The following is a 21,336-nucleotide window of genomic DNA, read 5'->3' as shown; positions in this document are numbered from 1 at the left end:
GTTACTGATATCATTATCTGCTGAAGGTTGCTATAGCAATGAGTGGTTTGATTGCACTGTGCAGTTGGTGGTGCAGTGGGTGAGTGTAAAAGGATCCTCGTCATTTAGCAGAAACTCTCCTGGAGCAATTTAATTAAACTCTGGTGGAAGGAGTGCCAAATTCTTTAAAAGCGCTAAGATACAGTTCTGTATCATCCTAGATTAATTAAAGATACATGATTATCCTGTCACAAATTTTTTTAAATTTATTTATTTTATTTAAAAATTTTTTGGGCTGCATTGGGTCTTCGTTGCTGTGCGCAGGCTTTCTCCAGTTGCGGTGAGCGGGGGCTACTCTTCATTGCGGTGCGCGGGCTTCTCATTGCGGTGTCTTCTCTTGTTGCGGAGCACGGGCTCTAGGCGCACGGGCTTCAGTAGTTGTGGCTCGTGGGCTCAGTAGTTGTGGCTCGTGGACTCTAGAGCGCAGGCTCAGTAGTTGTGGCACGCGGGCTTAGTTGCTCCGCGGCATGTGGGATCTTCCCTGACCAGGGATCAAACCCGTGTCCCCTGCATTGGCAGGCGGATTCTTAACCACTGCGCCACCAGGGAAGCCCCACAAATATTTTTAATGATTTTGAGATAGTTTTATAACCTTGAAAGTTGTTTTTAAAATGATTATATGTTTTATGACGACGTCTATTTTAACATAGTTTGTAGTATTTGTTTGAATATTGAACAAAATTGCATTAGACTGTAAGGAAAACGTAGGCTGGCAGTGTATGAAGACTGGCCTTTTGAGAGGGGCAGGGAGCTGGAATCTGAACATACCACCGGGGTGGGCTCTGAACACATTACTGGGTGAACACATCCTTTGTTGTTACAGGTGGATTACCTGCCGACAGAGCCTTCTTCATCAGCAGTCTTGAATAAAATGTGTATTATTCTTCTGCATCAGTGCTGTAGGTACAGAATTCTTTAGAAATGCAGAGTTGTTATCATTTAAAAGCATATGGTCTGAAATGTCTCTAAAGGAATATCCAGTGATGGGCAATAAAAAGGTGTGTGACTCTCTTGCTGTCTATGCAGATGTGTCTGTTGAAACTTTAGTTCTAGTTACCCTCCTTCACCCAATTTTTAGGGTTTGGGTATATATGTATTTTAAAACAGAAGACCTGCTGTGCTCCCATATGGTAAACACTGTAGTAGATGCTTCACATCAGTTTTCTGCATCTGTGCAGTAGAACGAAAACTTTCTCTTAACATAGTGTTTTGGACTTCGGTGCTTAAACAGCAGGCTTTTTTGAAGGGTGAAGTTGTCTCATTTTGACATTCTAATCGCGGGCCCTGTTGTTCTGCAGATGGTACTCTGCTGCCACCTGGAGGCCTCATGTGGGGTGTGCATGTAAACGTAGGTGTGGATGCTGAGGAACAAAAGCTGCCCAGGCTGGGTGTCAGCTACAGCCTTGTCCTTACTCCCTGTTGAGGTCAGTTGACATGACCACATGAAATTGAGGCTATTACCCGTTCATTTTTCATCATAGAAGCTAATATGCGTTATGAATTCAAGAGCAATATACTGTTGTGAAGGGCAGATATCTTACTAACTTGCTTGATGTAAAGCAAATTCAAAGTTATTGTTATGCAGATTTAAAGAAAAATACATCATGACTTTGTGTTTGTTGACTTCTCTGCTCCATCCTTACCTTGTTAAGATTCGCCATGGAAAGCCACCGAAACGAAAACCTTATACTTTTTCTAAGCAGAAACATGGATGAAAACTGGCATTGTTGCCAGGAACTAAGAAGAGCTTGAATAAATCCATTTGGAGGTTTGAGGCCTCATGTGACTTAAATTAATAGGAGTGGCAAAGTGGAAGAGGGAATGCCTAGTTAATGGACCTGGTGGGAAAACTAAGGGGCTCCCCAGAGCTGGCATCCAGCAGGGCCTGGGGGGCAGGGAAGCTGAGGGGTTGAGAGGAGGGCCTGGGCCCACAGTGTTGTATATTAATACAAATTCAGGGTGAAGATTTCCATCCAGCTGCCCTTGTTAGGAGTGCCCAACACTTCTGTTTTCCTTAGGCCCAAACCTACTTTTGGTGGTTATTTCAATAACAGTGGCTCTTGTTTACGGGCAACTGAGTATTTGGGAAGAAAACCAATCAATCAAAACACAGAGAAAAGCACACCTTAAGTGGACCTTCTGTTCATCCTAGAACATCACGGCCACTGATGCTTCCAGGAAAGCCTCTATTCAGAGAGAAGGCCCCCGGTGTGCATGGGGCTGGTTAGTGCAGAGCCTGGCACTGTCTGAGGTCCCAGCCCAAGGGCTGTGCTGATGTTCTTGACATTAAACAATGGGCAAGGGAAAACCAAACCTCATCTAGAATGAATTAGGCTCTTTTGAAACATGAAATCGGTGGCACTTGAGGAAGGAGACATGTGGGATTTCCTCAGGTGGGTACGAGTCACGTCCTTAGAATCTGTGCTGTTTTGAAGAGGCTTCGGTCAGTGCACAGCCTTCCTTCTGAATCAGGGGCATTTGTTTATTTAACAATCATTGTCTTCCTCAGGATTTCCTGTGAGAGCTCCTGGGCTTGTTTACATCTTGGTCCACACAAATAATACCATAGCGTCGTGAGCTGTCAGGTTATCAGATACTCTGCTCTGCGGAGAGTTGATTTTTAAGAAGCCTAATCTAAAACCTAGCTCCACACAGATGGCTCTGAGCAACTCATTTACATTTGTCATCTAGTTTCTTTTTTTTTTCCCCTTTTTCTTCTTCTTCCTTTTTTTTTTTTTCTTAATGGAAATTCCTATCAGCAGATCCTGATGAGAATTATTCCTTTTGCAGAGATTAAGAATTCGGTGTCCAGCAGATCATCGCCTGGAAAGGAAAATGTAAAGGTAATGATTCCCTGCCCATTTTCATCTTTGTGCTTCTCTCCAGAGTTGAAGTAGAAGTGAAGACCTAGCAGTAATAAACATAGGATAAAAAACCCAAAGCAAAAAAAACCCCTCAGGGATATGTCCCAGGGCACATTCAGAATAACTTGAAATCGCTTCCTTTATCGAATTTTAGATCTCTACTCTTGATGAGCAAACCTAGCTGTCTTTCTGGGTCGTAGTTGTATATGCAAGATGACTGTATACCTTTTCCACAAATTTGTACTTGAAGATGATATCTACAGATGTTTGCCAACAATGCCATTGCAAGAATGAACTTGGGAGATATTCTTTGAATATAAAATAACCTATGGATAGCTTTTAGGCATGCTTCTGCTTGGGACAGATTCTTCCCTTATTTCTAACTCTTAATATTACGTACAAGACTAGTTTTCTGTTTATGTGTGGTGACACATGTAACATGTCTTTACTGATGTTTTCTTAGGTTGTTTTTTCATTTACAAAAATAAACATTACTGTTATCAAGTAAGTAACTTGTAAAAAAAAGCCACCTGACTTTATCTTTTACAGCGTGTGAAAAGCCCGGTGGTTCAACTGAATGAACATGAAGACCAGGACAGTCTATATTTGGGTATGTTCCAAAATATTGCTTCCCCCAGCACGCATATGGGGGTATCACAGACCCAGGTATGCAGGGGACAAGAAGAAAATCTATTTAGAAATAAAATCTTCCTTTCTGGGAGCCTTGTCTATTTCTTGAAACCCACACAGGTAAATTTTTTTTGCAGCATCAGTTATAATACTATGACTTCAGGGGTTCAGTCTCCATTTACAATCTAAAAAACAAAACAAAACAAATCAAAACAAAAAAAGCAATCCAAGCTTTTCTAGACAGTTTTACTCTGAGCCAGATGTTGGCTCGGGGCTTGTCATATGTTACCTTGTTATTCCTATGAGGTAGGCACTGCCAGCTTCCGTTTCAGGTCATGCGACTGAGCCCACTGGTAGAGGGTATATGGGGCAGTTGAGATTCATAACTTCATCCTGCCTGGCCTCAGAATCCCCAAGTTTACTGCTATCCTATTTTGATAGCCGGTCGGGGCCCCTTGGAGCTGAGCCTCTGTGATCTTATCCCCTGGCCTCAGGAAAAGACCAGTCGCTTATCCTGGGGCATGGATCTGATGTGGGTGTCCCTTCAAAGGAACCTGGAGCTCCCTTGGCAAGGGGGAAGTATTTCTCCCCTTGGCCCTGGGAATTCTTGTCTGCTCACAAGCATTGTCATTCACCACTCCCCAAGGGACACCTCCCCAAATCTCCTCCTCGGGCATTTCCTAATTCTTCAGGGCTAATCAGGGCTCCAGACTTACCTTTGAGTTAGAGCCTGATTGAAGCTCTTGGGGGTCTGAGGACACGCACAGCCTGGGCTGTCAGCAGATGCCCCGTCTGGGCACTTGGATGGTCTGGGGCTCATAAGTGGGAAGCAGATAATCTAGAAATTGCCCAGTTGGTTTCTTCAGGCTCAGTGAAGCTGAAGCAGCTCGCACACCTGGAAGGTGCCTGGGCAGAGCAGTCTGAGGAGTTGCAGGGGTGTGGTGGTGCTACGGCAGTGGCCAAGTGCTTGGGCTGATGTGAAATCGGGGAAAAGCAAGACAGCTCCCTGGGTGAGCTTAATAGCGAAGGTGGGTGGCCCGCGGAGCCTGGCGGTGCAGGGGGCTCCCTGGGGAGTGCAGGCATGCAACAAAGCAGTTACAAGAATAAAGCAGGGTGAGGAGGAAGTACCCTCAGCGTCGGTTGGCTGTGCTGCTTGTAGTTTGGCCCCAAGCCAGAGGTGGTTTCTGGCTCTCCTTGTGGGAGGTACTACTGAAATTGGAATAGAAACTAGACCATACCGGGCTTTGTGCACACCTTTAATATTTCTGCTATATAAGGTAAGAGTAATAATTTACTTCCAGAAGAGGGGAAGAGGAAGGGGAAATGAAAGCAAATGTGCCCACGTGGAGGACTGTCGTGGGCTGTTGAAGCCCAGAGCTTGGCTGCTGCTCGCGCATGCAGGATGTCTCATCTCCAGATTGCATCATGCTCCCAGGAATGTTCGCTTTGAAGAATGTTTACCGAGACAAGTTGCTGGTGGGGGAGGAGTGTTGGCTGTTAATAGTATTAAATAGCAGGATTATTTTCATGTTAGGCTTCAAAAATTCACTCCGTTCTCAAACTGGTATCCTTGCTGGGTAAGAAGGCACATGTTATGGAAATTGTAGTAGCCTGACCTAATCGGAGTGTTTTGTCAGTAATATCATCGTGTCTGAGGAGGGATGTGATAAAGAATTTGAGAGAGACGAGCGTGTATGACACTAATCCGGTGATTTATGAGAAGGTCTATGAATGGTTATCCCTGGTGCGAACATTGGCTTTGTTGTTCATTTAAACTTGGTGGATTAGAAAAGGTCACCTGATTTTATGCAAAGAACATAATAGAATCAGGTGGTAAGCTGGTGTCTGGAACTGGAAATGGCTTTTCCCCATGGCTGCTTCTAAACCGTTCTACTTTATATGTGCTTCTATTCTGCTTGGTCTCTAAGGAAGTGCTGATAAATGTGGCACTGAGGTATACGTCTTTGCTGATTTGTATTATTCAAAATGGTGTGCCGTGAGTTCAGTGTGATCTCATAAACGACATCAGCGCCGTTCCAGTGGGTAGCTACATATGTCTATGTAGCATGTGACGTGTGGCCAGTGTGACTGAGGAGCTGCCTTTGAACTTTATTTATTGCACTGGACAGGGAAGCACCAGAGTAAGCTCCCTTTGTATTGTTGTCATTGGCCCATCAGCATCAAGAACCAACTCACCATTAGTTTATACACTGAAAATGACTACTAATTGGAAGAATAAAGTCTCCAGTGGGTAACAGCTGGTAACCTCATCCAAGCTGGTGCCCCCGAACCACCACAGTAGTGAGTAGTGATAGTAAGATCACATTTCTGGCGAGTCCAGAAGTGAGGGCCCCGCTCTCTGTGGATAACTGTGAGGGCTTGGCCTTTTGCTCAAAGGGGAGAGTTGAGCGCTGGGGTCCGATTCTGTTGCTGCCACAGTGAAGAGTGAGACTCCCCAGCGTGCAGTGCCTTCACATTCTGGGCAGGTAGGGTGCGGGGAGAGGGCACAGCATTTGGAGGAAAGGGTAGAAGAGAAGGTAAATGAAATGGGTCAATATGGAAATTAAAAGGAAGGAAGGGTCCATTTGGCTCAAGGATATGGGGCTAAATATGATTAAGCAATAGAAGCTCAACAGTGGGCAGCTGTGAATGTTGTACCAAGGAGAAGGGATGCGAACATCTAGCGGGAAACATGGACAACCTCTGGGAAATACAGTGGAGAGGGTGAGCTTTGGCTGCCCCATTGGAATACCAGCTGCAAACAAAGATGCATAAGCCGTCACTGGATTGGCAAAGCTGGAAAAGGCTTGGTTAGTTGTTGTCTTGCACACTCTTCTTTTGAAAGGTTGAATCTGAAAAAATAAAGCCATGTGCCTGATTAGAAATTCAGATTTCCAGTTAAAAGTTAAGTTCGTGCCTGAGGACTGTGAAACAAGAGTGCCAGTGTCTCAGGTGGGTTACAGAAGCCCCTGGAAGGCGACACTCCTGCTCTCTCAGCAAGTGATGTTCAAGTGTGAGTGAGGTTGTATGGGACAGCCCAGATTTAGTGACACTCATATTGAAGCTGACCTTCCTGCAGTAATTTATCAGCCGCTGCCTGCACTGGACTGAAGATAACTTGAGCTTTACCTGGCTAAAGCTGTATATTGTATGACTATTTGGATGGAAAAATGAAGGATTGGTAAAACTGACATGTTACGACAAGAACTCTGTGAGCATGTTTAACTTTCCCCATGGGAGAAGGTGGTAGGGAGGTAGAGACCCTAGGGGCAGTGGTGGTGGAATTGACTGGCATCCTCCTCCTGCCTGTGAAGTCCCGGTACCGTGAAGTGCTGGGCAGGAAGTGGTGCCGTATCTGCTGTTTGGCTGGCGGAGAGTGAGCTTGATGCAAGTGCCGGAGGTTCTAAGCATAATATTTACTAAATAAGCCTTTTGGAAAAAACAAATTAATTTTGTCTTTTGTAATTACAGAAGTCATAAATGTTCACAGTAGAAAAATTAGAAATTTTTTTTTTTTACACACACACTGTATTTTATTTTTACAAGAGATAAATAGACTGACACCAAGCATTGTAAATGGATGACCACAACAAAAGCAACAACGATTGCAATTACCAAACACGAAACACACTCATATTATGTCATAATATTGACATTCAGTCCAGTAATCCTCCACTGTAACAGCTCCTTTACTTTGCAGTGAAAATTGATTTGTATATTCTTTGCCTCTGAGTCCTTGTGGGATTTTTTTTTTTAATTCAAACAGAAAGTCACAAAAATTATAATCATCCTCATCAGTTCACTCAGTCCCATGTAATTAATTTTTTTTTCATCTTGATCTTTTGTTAGCACTTTTAGGAGTTCATCAGTTTTTCATTAGAGTCCTGAAAATGCTTATTCATTCAGTTCAGCAGTACAGTTACCAGAAACGTGTACTTGTCAGAGTCTTTTCTATGAATTCCTTGAAGATGAAACCCTTTTATAGGAACATATTTGCAAAAGCATCAGAGTACACCCAGAACTGTCTGTAAATGACAAAAGACTTAAAAAAGACCACGGTTAAGAAAAATCAGAAATTTTAGAATAGAAAAACAGCCCTATCGTTCTGCCACCCCCAAAGCAGCTACTATTAAATTTTGGTATGTTTACATGATCATAGTTGTGATCATGTAAACAATAGAATTCTATGTCCTGCTTTATTCATGTAACATTATATGCCATAAGTAAGCTTCATTTTAGACGGTAGCTTAAAATGATGCTGTACATTTTTCTATGAAAAATGTGGATTACTTCTGTATGAAGAAGGGAAAATGTCATAGATTCTCTCCACAAGTGTTTATCGACCAGGAAAACAAAACAAAACAAAACAAAACCCTCCTTTTTATAATATGTATTGTTGATTTTACAGAGTGGCCCACTTGTCAGTACAAGCTGAGGCTCGAATCCCAGTTATTGGTTAATGCCCTGGGTCACTTCCTTGCTGTTACTGTTCATTACTTATATGTAATAGGAGAAAACCTCTTAGTGGGTGCTGGGACTGGGAAGGTGGGCACTAGGGAGACAGATGAACCAAAGCTGGATGTGAAAGGAATCCTGACTTGATACCAGAAAAACTCATCCGGACGAGTTGGGAAGAGAAGGAAGCAGAAACAGAAACAAACAGTAGGAAGTGAGGTGTTTCAGGGAGCTCAACGCAGCTGACACAGACAAGACAGAGAGAAACAGAGACCCCGCATAGGAAGCTTAGGAAAACATCACCAAAGGGAAACCGGAAGGAAATGATTGGGAGATCCAAAGAACAGTCCCTCAGAACAGAATGTTAGGGGCAGCAGGAACTCTTTATCCAAGGTTTGCTTTTGTGGGTGTATCTGGGAGAGTCCAGGCCCATGGATTTAGGTGGTGAGCTGGGTGGAGATGGTGCAGTCAACAGTGCTAGTCTGGCAAACCACCAATAAGTAGGACTAATTAGGTTAGTCTTTTCTTCTTATACTAACTTAAAGTTTGGAAATGGAATTGATGCTACTAAGCTATAAAACCTTATAAAACAGCAATTTTAAGTTGCTTGGAAACATCTTGAAACTTTATTTGCAGAAGCAAGATCCAAAATGTGGAATCTTAAGATCTAGGACCCGTATCACTGGAAGCTGGCCCTCTTTTGGCTGTTATTATTTAGTAACACGTGCGTATCTATGTTGAGATCTCAGAACTGTTGCATGAAACATGAAAGAAAAGAAAAAAGGAAAAAAAGGGAGAGGGGGTAACCTTAGCAGAGCTCTTAGCCTTCTGAAAAGTAAGTTTTCAAGCCTAATTTCTGGCAGGTCTCTCTTTATGCCCCGGGCTACAAAAGTTTTGGGTAGATTTTCTTCTTTTTTCTTTTCCCTTCTGTTTTTGGGCTCATCTTTCCACCACAAACCAAAGCTTACCAGTGTTTTGGTTTCAAAATAAAGGGTCTGGGGCTGGAGAAATATACCAAGAAGATCACTCGGAATGCACAGTTTTTTGTAAAAATTCTGATTCAGATTTTATTCCTTTCATTCACTTCAATGAAAATTTCTTATTGCAGTTGTTGAGGTTTTAAAAATTGGTTTTGGTAGAAGAAATTGCCAACTTACTGGAATTCTGCTGAGTGATATAAGCTGAATTTGGTTCTCTTATCACGAGTGTTCTGCCTTTTCTATTTGTGGTTTCATTCTCTGGATAAAATTCTCCTTGTGGAATGCAAATAAAGCATTTTTCTTTAAATTAGACACTTGGAATATTTACTGACAGACTTTTATCCCATAAGTTAAAAAAGAACTTTGGGGTTTTCAGGTTAATATAATACTACAGACAAGGAAATGTGAAGGAACTAAAGTCTTATTGGAGGTGTAATGTCTTCATGTTATCCTCTTTTCTTATAATTTAACATAGTTTTTTTATGTTTTTTTGAAACAAGTCCCAAGGCTAGGAAGCTGTCTGGTCTAATGATAGGTCTAATGTTCTGCCTAGTTTTTGCTCACAAATATGTGTTTAAAAACAAAAAGCAAAATGAAAGTGAGTTAAGATTAGGAGTCGCTAAGTACTCTGTTATCTGAACTCTGCCTGCCCGTTGGAATTACCTTGGAGCTTTAACAAACAATCCTGAAGCCCTGGTCCCACCCCCAGAGAAGTCTGAGCTAATTGGCCTGAAGTGCAGCCTGTGTTGCAGGAGTTCTAAAAGCTTCCCAGGTGATTCTCAGGTACAGCCAAGGTGGAGAACCATGACATAGCTCCTTAAGGGAGCCATGCTCTGCTGAAATCACTCTGACTTACTGGGTTTTCAGTGCTTTTGGAATTGGAGAATTGTGGTTCTATGTTTATCTCAGTTGGTTACAAAAGCAATTAATGGAAGCCCATTTGTATTAGGTTTGCAGACTTTTAATGATTATCACCATCAATATCATGGTAGATCCGTGGGAAAGGTAAAAAACAAAAAAATTTATTGAAAGTTTCCTAAATACTTGAACCTAAATGAGATGATTAAACCTTTAAAGATTCTTTTTAAACATTAAGAAGGAATCAGGTGATTGTAGTTTGCTGTCACATTCATTTATTGGACTTAAGAGGTGCACAGTTTGGGATGAAGGGAGTGAATGGTTGTTTACACTAATGTCATAGGGCGTTACAAGGAGGCCTGATGTTTGACAGTAGTACCAACCTAGCTGTAGTGTATTCTAAATCACCTTTTTCTTTCATGTCACAAACCAACTTAATTTCTGAAATGTAATCTAGGAGGGGGAAAAATATGGCAGTTCTTTCTCTGAACTCTAAATTTTTCATTCTCCAAAATAGGATCCTCAACTCCAAATAAACCAGCTTAGTGAATAATTCCATAGCTTCTGTCCCTAAAGATTCTGTTTTGATTAAATCAAATAATTATAAATTTCAAACAAGTATAAAATCTTAAGGAAACTACAACTACCTTATAAAACATGAAACAAATGAAGAATATGAAATATATCCTGGAAATAGTATTTGTAAATGCTTTTTGTGGAAAGTTAAATTTCCACTTAGGGATTTTGCCCCCTTTTCTTTTGTTGAAACACTTCGGAATACCTGTGTGTGCAGATGGTTAATGAAAGAATTGCCCGCACAGAGGAAAACTTAGGTTTCGGGCTTGATTGCAGTGTCAGTGTGTTTATGTTGAGTTTAGGCTTGCTGAGTACCCAGTGGTTAATCCCTTGGAAGGGACTTTAGGACAATTAAGATTCTGGTTAGCTTTCATTGCCAGGCAGTACGAGCTCTATCAATTTATTGGGACAATTTGCTGTAACTTTTAGAGTGCCTAATTTGGAAGACGTTTTTATGAAACATGGCCTCTTACTTCAGTCATGGGCAAGAAATCCAACAGAACTTATTCTTCACAATATGAGATTCTTCTGAAGAATGCGTGTAAAGCATAGGAAAGAAGTGATGCAATCATATGCCGAATAGGAGAGCCAGGGGTAAATAGTCTTTTGTTTCTTCATAACATTTAAAATAACAAACAAAAAACAGAATAAAGAGTGAAATTAAAGGTGTCTAGAATTTTGAAGCAAACTTTGAGTAAGCGAGCTGGGCTTCATCCAGGTTCTTGAGATTTATCTACCATTAGGTTTCTGCTGATCTAACTGAAGTAGACTTACCTATCCCACAAGTGTCCAATGGGGACTCCTCATTAGGGTTAACTCTTAGGAACATACTAACCCCGAAGTGACAGAGTTACATGGGAACTTCACTTCAGAACTTAAGCAAAGGGAAATGAGTTTTATGCATGACTTGAGTTCTATGTATCTGAATAAGCAATGCACACTTTCTTTTAGCATGAATTCCACAAATATTTAATGAACATAGAGTCTGTACATTTTGTCCCCATCCTTTAAAACATTTTTACACTTTATTTTGTAGAACAGTTTTAGATTTACAGAAAAGTTGCAAAGATGGTACAGAGAGTTCCCATACACCCAGCCCCCTTGACGCCCCTAGTTTCCCTTATTATTAACATCATATATTATTATGGTATATTTGTTAAAATTAATGAACCAGTTTTGATACATTATTATTGACTAAAGTCCATCCTTTATTTAGATTTCCTTAGTGTTCATCTAGTTTCCTTCTTCTGTCCCAGGATACCATATTACATTCAGCTGTGTTTCCTTAGGCTCCCCTTGGCTGTGAGAGTTTCTCAGGCTTGTTTTTGATGATCTTGACAGTTTTGAGGAATACTGGTCATGTATTCCATAGAATGTCCCTTAATTGGTAATTTTGGGGTGTTTTCTCTATCATTAAACTGAGGTTATGGGTTTTGGGAGGAAGACCACAGAGGTTAAGTGCCATTTCCATCACGTTATATCAATAGCATATAATATCAACATGACTTGTCACTGTTGATGATGACCTTGATTACCTGGTAGAGCTAGTGTTTGTCAGGTTTCTCTGCTGTAAAGTTACTCTTCCCCACTCCTCTTTCCATATTGTGTTCTTCGGAAGGAAGTCATGATGTGCAGCCCACGCTTTAGGAATGAGGAGTTATCTGTACGCTTCCCTGTGGGCAAAGTATCTACATAAACCATTTGGAATTCTTCTCCAGGGCAGATTTTTATCCCTCTCGCTTATTTATTCAATCATTTATGTCAGTATAAATTCATGGATATTTATTTTACACTTTGGGTAGTAATCTAGTACTACTTTATTCAGAGTGTTCTAGCTTTGGTGATGAGGGACTCTTTCAGTTGGCTTCTGTGTCCTTTCTACATATTCCTGTCATTGTGGGGTTTTATCTTAGGGTGGTGAATATATTCTTTATGATACTGTAATGGTAGATACATGACACTGCATTTGTCAAAGCCCATAGAACTTTATGGCACACGGAGGAAACTTCAACGTGTGCAAATAAAAAATTAAGAGGTTGGAGGATCCTGTGATGGAATGCAAAATGTAGCAGAACAACCTAATTGTACTAAAAACTTTAGAAACAACCTCACCGTAGAGGATGGGAGCGGGGTGCAGACCTCAGTAACTTTGGAAATGAGTAGAGTCTGTAAGAATAAAGGCAAAGGAAACTGTACATAAGCATGTCTTCTAGGTGAGAAAGTTGTTTCCCATAGGGGTACAGGTTAACATTTCTGATACCACTATTAATGTATACTGGAAATAAATAAGTCAATGGATGATGGAGAGTAGGTGTCAGGGTTTTCACTATTGGAGTGGGAGTTTACAGAGAAGCAAGGGGAGGAGGCCAGAATGACCCATGTGCTAATGAATGAGAGACGTGGACATCACTACGTACTCATGATTAGTTCAAATAGATACACATGGTTGTGTATGGAAATATTTGTAGGTATGTGTCTATACCTAGGTTAGGACACACATATTTCATTGCTCTGTCAGTTGAGAGGGCCTAGAAGCAACAATACTCCAGTAGCATACACAAGATGAGCCCACCCTTTAAAAAAAACCCAAACAAACAGGATTATCCATCACATTTTGTGTGAATTTCAGCTTCAGAACTGTAGGCTTGATAACACTTACTTTAAAACGATTTAAATTCTTTGCTCTTTTAACTTATTTACACGTGAATGACCGTAAAAGTCTATAGAACAATAGGTTGAACTTTGATGTTAAAATTGATTTAAAAAAAAGTTTGTGAATAAGTCCATAACATGTAAGAAACTTTTTCAGAAGGTTTGGGAAAATTAAAATTGGAACATTATCAGAAAAAACTTCAAATGTAATCATAGATGTTGCTTCCCGAGGTGCCTCGGCTCTTCCTACTATGAAGAATTTTTTTTCTCCTCAGGCTGTAACAAGATACTTTCCTCCCCCTCCATCCTTTCTCTGTCCAGACTTATGGCCCATAACCTTGCTGCTTCCACCTCCAGGGACCCTTACATTTACTATCCACAGCTGCCTCTTCAGGATAAATTCAAAATTCTTCATAATGTATCATTCAGAAAAACTTAGTGAATTTGTCCTAATTCTTTCCTTTCAGGTTATGCCCAGGAACTTCAGGGTTTAAGACAAAAAGAGGTCCACCAAGGATCTTTATTTCCTTAAGAGAATCATCTAAGTAGAACCTGTATCTGTAGCAATACTAAATGCTGGTGGAAGCTTTGGCAACATAATTCTTTAATATGTTACTTTGGTCAGAAAATCTATTCTTTTCCTATCCTGAAGTGTTTTTGAGAATTTTTTTCTCTTTTTGTATTACATGTGGGTATATCATAATACAGGTAATTTCATCTGTTGGACTTCTAGGTTGTGTCTGGGTTTTTTTTCCCCCTTAGATAGTAGGATGACATAAGGGGGCATATCAGAACTTTCGGAGGGGTATGCAGAGTTTTTGTTCAAATAAATCAAGGTAATTAAGGTAGATAAGAAGTAAAAATATTCTTATTTTTAAAGTAAGGTGGTATTATGAATGGTGGCACCCTGGGTTTCTAATTTATGACCACCATTGTACCATGCTCCTACTTCATGTCTATTTTATGTGAATTCAACTTTATAGGCTCTATTAAAAAAATACAACAAGGAGGGGAGATAGGGAGAAAAATAATAATTTGAACCTCAGGTGGTTCTACACTCCGTGAGTGTAACGGCCCCGAGTGAGCATGAAGCTGGACGTGAATGTGTGCTTCCCTCCCTGGGGCTCACAGTGAGTGCATCTTACACGTGGATGTGAGCCGTGCTTTTAAGACCTTTGTTTCCTGTAAAACATGGCCTCTCAGTGAAAGCCAACCATTTCATCTGGTGCCCGACCGAGGTAACGATGTTCTCCAGCAAAGAACTGTTTCTGTTGAACTTAGAGTGATGACATGGTGCCTTCTAAGGCGTTTTTGAGGAAGACTTTGATCATCTCTGACTTTCACCTAATGCTAGAACTTGAACTACATGAAATTGTCACTGTTTAGGCTGAAATTATCCAGGATAGGCTTGTCCTTGCATCATGGGTCCTGCTGCCTTTTGTCTGTATTTTTTTATTTTTTTCCCCAAGAATGGTGTTTAACAGTGTTAAAAACTGTAGTCTCTGGTGGTCAAACAATGGAGCAGAAAAGCAAAACAAATCCTCCTCTTTCTGTCTCGGTATGATTTCCTTGGAACTTCTTTTCATGTTGCCATGTCTCTGTTTTGAAAATCAAGCTATTATTCTTGAGATAATGATAAGAATCTTTCAGTGTCTATAATATAGGAGAGAAATATAATGAAAGGGAAACTTTATTTACAGTTAACATTTAAACTAAAACTCAGTGAAGACGTATATTCTTTACTGTTATAATCTCATTTGATCCTTACAACTCTTTGAAGTATAGATATCCCATTTTGTAGGAAACAACTGAGGATCAGAAGGTATGAGTGACTTGGTTAGGACCACTAAGTAAATAAGTGACAGAGTCCAGATATATAGATCTTCCTTGACTTATGATGGGGTCATGCCCCAATAAAACCATCATAAGTTGAAAATATCATAAGTGAAAAAATGCGTTTAATAAATCTAACCTGCTGAGCGTCCTAGCTTAGCCTAGAGTATTTTAAATGCTCAGGACACATACATTAGCCTACAATTGGGCATCATCATCTAACACAAAGCATATTTTATAATAAAGTGTTGAGTATCTCGTAATTTATTGAATACGGTAATGAAACTGAAAAACAGAATGATTGTATGGGTACAGGATGGCTGTAAGCATATAGGGTGTTTACCCTCATGATCGCGTGGCTGACTGGGATCTGTACTCGCTGCCCCTGCTCAGCATCACGACAGAGTGTCATAGGGCATATCGCCAGTCTGGGAAAAGATCAAAATTCAGAATTCCAAGTCCAGTTTCTACCGAATGCGTGTTGCTTCCGCACCATCGGTAAAGTCGAAAAATCCTAAGTTGAAGCATCATAAGCCGGCGACCATCTATATATGTCTCCAAAATCCCGTACTTTTTCTTTTCAGCTTGAGGCTCCTTAAAAATATGAATGTAAAACACAGTTTTTGTCCTCAAGGAATTTTGGATCCCATTGGAGGATAAGAAAACTGTACAAATACTGTAATTTAAATTGAAATATAAATCCTCTTCTAGGGAGGTTCAGTTTTATCATTGTTGAAAGGTAGGTGACAGCATGTGTTCTGGATAATTGTGACTTTATGGAGGTTATTTTCTAAGTAAAGGATTTTCTAATTAGAGCGGGCACAGTAAGGCTGATGAAATCATTTACATTCTTATGTTGTCATGGTTGTATGATATCTGGTGAGAAAGTGGCCTTGGGGATATATCATTGAATTCTGCCAACTGCAATTGCAATCAGCCAGTCAGAGAAAGCAAAGAAATTAAGCTGTTGAATATGAATGAGATGTAAATAACATCTTGAATTAATTTAAATGCAATCACATTGACCCAATGCCGGGACAGACTCAATTACTGTAGAAAATAAGGAGGATAAATGACCCATATTCAGGAGAAATACTTTGGTAAGAAAACGAGTTGGCCTAAAAAAAGACTGTCAACACAATATTTGATACTCCACTTTTTATGTTAACTATGCACACTGCTGGTCAGTAAACTCAATTTATTCTTTAAACAATGTTGATAAATAATAAAGCAAATGAGGAGATTGGAAAGTCTCTTGTTGGGTTTCTCATATGCACTGGTTGGGTAATTCTAGTAGTTTTATTGCCGGAATAATTTCTATATCAGCAATCAGTTGATATGGAATTGGTCAACACGGACTGTGCTTTGGGGATAATGAGATTGAGATGCACCTACCTGGTATCTCAACTCAAGAACTGCATTTTACAAAGTTCTTTCATATCTTTGCATTGTCCTGAAGGTCTTCTGACCTGTCTCTGATGCTTAAGAGAGGAGCAGCCCACTCCAGTAGTTTGTTGACCTGGGATTTATCCTGGTTAAGTGGCTCTAAAACTTTACTTTGCATGATAATGAGAAAGATAACAGTATTTCCTGACCCAGTACCTTCATTTCCAAATGGTGCGTGTCTACACTTGTGGAGGTTCCCTTTCTAGGGTCTCTGGACATCTCTCAGGCAGCCAAGAGTTCTGTGCACACCCCAAGTATTGTATGGAGCCTTAGAGAACAAAGGGTTTTCTCCACCCAACAGTATTGCTCTTTGCAAATGTAGACACTGTTATGATGAATAAAATGCAAATATATATTTAAACACTTCACTAGAGTTCACATAGCATATTTTTTTTGGTCAAGATACACGCTTCAATTAGCAGATATTTACCAAAAATATTACAGCTGTCATATAAAGATTCTTCGTCTACGGGTTGGGACTTAACTGTGTAAATCATTCATTCGTTTAGCAGCTGCCTACAGTGTTCTGAGTCCTAAAACTGAGAATGAATGGAAACCCATTCACAAGATTTTATCTATTTTCTTATAGAAAGTTGTGTATGGACTAAAACTCTCTTATCTGATAGTAGAGTTGAGAGTAATTTTTCCTTACATTTGCTCTAGCTGAGTAAGAAAAATATGTACTTATTCTTCAAATAAAAGGTCACAAAGTAGAGAATATATTTTTTGTTTTAACTTAGTTGTGATGCTTGTCATTACGTAGCTTATAGTTGATCTACTTGTATGCTATATTTACATAGCAACCCATATGAAAACAAAGGTGACGTATGTAATTCTGATTTCCTTTGCATCTATCTGTACCCCTCACCCAACCCCAGCCCAATCAGACAGGATTAGCTATCAAGGGAGCAGGTTATGCATCTGTTTTCTCACACAGCATGGCACGAGAGTGCCAACAATTTTTGAAATAATTGAAGTAAGGAGATGAATGTTAATTAAGACACATATTGTCATGTTCCAGATCTGCAGAGTTGAAAGGATCCTCATATTGTTTCCACTCTCCTTTAGTTTATTTGGCCGTCAGATGCCCTCAGAACAAAATACAATACTTCTGTGAAAAGAAATGCTTAAAAGAGACTCCCGTATGAGACTTGGGATATACTTTTTTTCCGCTGCAGACCTTGGCTGCTGTGCTTGAGCTTATTTGGGGCCCATGTATCTGTGCGCCTGCCGGTCGGGGTTTAGAGAAGTAAGTTTGAGCAGTGTCAACGATTTATGGGGAGGCAGTAATGGGCTTCTACTGAATGCTAATTACCGGCGAGTTGTTCAGGGAGACTGTGTAAGAACTGTTGGTTTGTGGTAAATTAGTCGCTAGCTCCATTGAGATGGACTGCAAGTTTAGATCAGAGCCCCGAAGGCGCCCAGCTCCTTGCGACTGATGGCCAAACTTGGTGACAATTTGAGAAAAAACGCCCCAATTGTGCTAAACAGTAAAGTAGATGACTTTACATGAATTTAATAAGTACAATTCTGGATAAAAGTTAAAGCTTCCAACCCCTTTTGGATTAAAAGGATGGGGTGACTGGATTGTTAAATGAATTATCAGAGTTGTTTTGGCTCTTAGATCTGAAAAGCTGCCAAACCTGCCAGTGGTATGAAAGAATAGATTGCTCTGGAAAAATCCCTGCCCTGAGCATGACGGCCTTTATTTCCCTGTGTACTGGAGCTTTCTGGCTGTCCACACACATCAACCTCAACCTTTATCTCATGCTGTACAGGGTGGCTTTTCTGAGAAATGATCCTCTAGCTCCCGACCAAAACAGGCGTCTGCATTGGGAGGGTTTTCTTGAGTCTCAGGCGGCTCTCTTTCAATTCGCAGTTACCTTTCTTCTTCATTTCCATTTCCATTTCCAGCAACGAGAAGAGAGTTAATGATTCATTTGCTCCCAGTGACCTTTTGAATAACTGGACTGCGGTGTACCAGTGCCACTCCGAGCTGCTGTGCTCGCCTTTTACTTTCCCAGTTTGGCCTGCATATTTATAGCCTCCTTCTTGGTCTACATGCCTGAACGCCTGAAGGAAGCAAAACATTTATTGCCTCTCCCTCCCCGGTGTTCGGTGTTCGCAGCTTTCACCCAGCCCCATTCCTTCCTTTTACATCACACGGGAGACTCGCCTCCTGGCTGGGGATGTCCGAGTTCTTCCTGAGTCTCTGCTGTTGAATCTGTTGATTTCATCGAGACAAAAAGATGGATTCTGACTCGGACTCACCTTTTAACTACTCGTGGCCTTCCTTCCCCAAAATGAAGATTCGACGGAGGGCGTCCAAACAAGGTAGATCACGCGATCTTTTACTACCCCCAGAGCCAAGCCGGGCGTCTTCCTATTCTTACCTTTCTTTTCCTCGTTGCTTTGCGAGACTCTTTCTGATAAGTGCGTGTTTATACGTGTCTTTATAAAACTCTTATAATATAAATACTTTACAGATAGACTTCTGAGGTAAACCTACTCATCCTTCCTGTGTTCCTTTCACTTTAAATCTTCCTTTGTGCTGTATTGTGCATGCGCTATTTTTTTCCTTTAAAAAAAAAAAGGGAGTTTAGTACAAGGTAAATGTTTTGGATTCATTTGCTCAGTTACCTTGGTGTTACCTTGACAATAAAGTGTCTTGCTGATTTAAATGTGTCTGGTCTTTGTGGGATGTGCAGAGAACTATGCGTGCGCTTAGTACCCGGTGTCCGCTGCATTTGTGTTTTAGTTTTCAAGTGTGTGCTAATTAAAAAAAATTTTTTATACCTAAGAAAATTCTTTCTTTTCTACTCTACTTTCTTGATTTTGTAGATGCTCTAAGGAAGGGATTTTAAGAAAGTAATTTCAATAAGAAAGCCTATATTTCTCCAGGGGATGCAGTCACACATTAAAAAGTTTATTAACAGTAATTACCAAGTATGCAAAATGCTTTACTGCCAAAGGCAGAAGAGCTATTTATTTGCAGCGTGATAATAATGGAGTGGCTTCACACTGCTTATTCCCCCTCACCTGCAACCCACTCTTGTGGTACAGGTCTTGGAAACAAGTTGGTGTTAGGCAACAGCGGAGGTGGCCTGAGTATCTGGTGCACCATCCCCAGCAGGTGGTGATTGTTGCCTTCTGAGGTTTATCAAAACTAGAAAGGTAGTGAGTAGCCCTTTCTTGTGTTGTAGAGGGACTTTATGTGGTTATGTTTTTAGTTCAAACAGAAACATTTTTGTGAGCTTATAAGCAGAAGAGGTGTTTCTGAAAGTGGGCCGCCTCTGTAGCTTTGTCCTGGGGGAGCAGAATTCTCTCGTGAGAACAGAATGACCAACCGTATTACCCTGTGCTTTACCTGGAGAAAAATGGAGGCTGGCGGTTGTCACCGTACCTGTTTCATTTCAAGGCTTTTTTTCCTTCTAAAATAAAATGGAGGTGTGTGTGTGTGTGTGTGTGCGCGCGCGCGCGCGTGCACGTGTGTTTGCTCTTGGCTTGGGATCAAGGCTGATCCCAGGAATACAATGGGTTGACTCTCTAGGAATAGTAGAAAGCCTCAACCTGAACAAATCTCCCACGCTGTTCATTGCCATTCTTGAAATTCTGTCACTGGGGACTTAAAACATTTGTACAACATTCTATTTTCCTTATATTCTATTTTAAAATGTAATTGCTTCTTCTTTGGGGGTAAAGGGCCATGATATAAATGCAGCTTACCATTAATTGTTTCGGGGGGAGGGGAGTATCTATAGGGCGCACAAACGTGTGCATGTGAAAGCAAGCTCAGGCTCAAATGGAAAATGGAGTAAAATGTTAACAATAGGTAAATCTGGGTAAAGAGGATGTATTGGTGTTCGTTGTGCTATTCTTATTCTTTCAGCTTTTCTGGAAGTTTGAAATTGTTTCCAAATAATTTTTTAAAAACTTTTAAATGACTTCTGAGAGGGGAGATACACGAAGTCCTTAATTCCTTAGAGTGAATATTATTAGTTCTCGTACATGGAGAAATTCTTGAGGGCAGGTAGCAGTTCTGTAAGACTACTAAATCTTTGTGCTAATTCTCATCCAGTTAAATTTGGGGAATAATCTGCTTTATATAGTTTTGTATTTATATTGCCTGGCTGGCAGACTGGATGCCTATGTTGTAGGGAGGCTTCGGTAGCCTAACAGCCTGGAGAGATGTGGGATTAATGATTAGGAGGCCAGTGGAGAACCTTGAGAGTCCAGTGGAGTTGTAGGGAATGCGTTAATCACATTCTCCTTTGAAATCCAAAGCTGGAGCACAGCCAGTTTGAACTACAGCAGAAAGTCATAACATAGCCATGTATAAATTAAACTCAATTCAAGTGAAAGCAGGTACCTGGGATTTGAAAATGATTAACTATTTGCCGCTAATAAACAAAGGACAAGTGAAACTAAGATTGGTAGCAGAGAGCTGGGGATGGTGAGACTGTGTCCCATGCTTCCTTTGTCTGTTAAATGATGACGACCTAGGTGTGAAGGGTGGGTTTGGTCACACTGTAATGTCAGCTGGATGGAATCCCAGAACCATAGACATTACAGCCAAAAGGGCCTTAGAAATGGCCGGGCCCAACCACCTCATTTTATAGGTGAGTATGATGGGGCCCAAAGAAGTGAAGTGATGGGGAATCATTTGCGTGTTCAGCAAGCGTGTCCAGAGTGCCAGGTGCTTCCTAGAGGGTGGGACGAAGTAGTGAACCAGACGGATACTGTCCCTGCTTACAGGGATCTTAAGCATTTGGAATGGATCCTACCTCTCCCAGGATACAGATGTTCCACCTTCATATAGTAGAAGAAACACCAAGGAACCTGATTTTTTTCAGATCCGTGGCTAGGTTGTGAAAAACTGTGGTCTCTTGTCCCTTATTCTGTCAGTCTTTAAAACTAAGGTGGCTTGAGTTTCTTCCTTAGTCTTTCCTTCCTTCTAATCATCACCGACATCATTCTCAGGATGTGGGTTCTGGTCTCCTGGG

The 21,336-nt window shown here is 40.8% G+C and overlaps 1 protein-coding gene and 1 long non-coding RNA gene across 15 annotated transcripts in view; one reads left to right on the top strand and one right to left on the bottom strand.

Moving 5' to 3' along the window:
* Positions 1 to 21,336, top strand: part of ARHGEF28 (Rho guanine nucleotide exchange factor 28) — a 312,161-nt gene that overhangs the window by 163,283 nt on the left and 127,542 nt on the right. For 12 of the 14 annotated variants that reach the window (XM_082457061.1, XM_082457062.1, XM_082457058.1 and 9 more), the window contains 2 exons: positions 2,830 to 2,882; positions 3,453 to 3,513. The exons of 1 other annotated variant lie outside the window; for it this stretch is intronic. In XM_082457061.1, coding sequence (XP_082313187.1) covers positions 2,830 to 2,882; positions 3,453 to 3,513 — 114 coding nt within the window. Of the gene's footprint in view, positions 1 to 2,829; positions 2,883 to 3,452; positions 3,514 to 18,329; positions 18,668 to 21,336 lie in introns of those variants that run through there. One more of the 14 variants, XM_082457055.1, reaches the window with a different exon arrangement.
* LOC309658612 lies at positions 439 to 11,243 on the bottom strand. The gene is made up of 2 exons (XR_014262317.1): positions 4,250 to 11,243; positions 439 to 2,862 (listed from the first exon to the last, which is right to left on the bottom strand). It is a non-coding gene; the product is annotated as an uncharacterized lncRNA (long non-coding RNA).

The sequence above is a fragment of the Balaenoptera physalus genome (assembly GCF_965194825.1).
Source record: "Balaenoptera physalus genome assembly, chromosome: 3".
NCBI lineage: Eukaryota > Metazoa > Chordata > Mammalia > Artiodactyla > Balaenopteridae > Balaenoptera > Balaenoptera physalus.
This window is presented reverse-complemented; position numbering and strand designations above follow the sequence as displayed.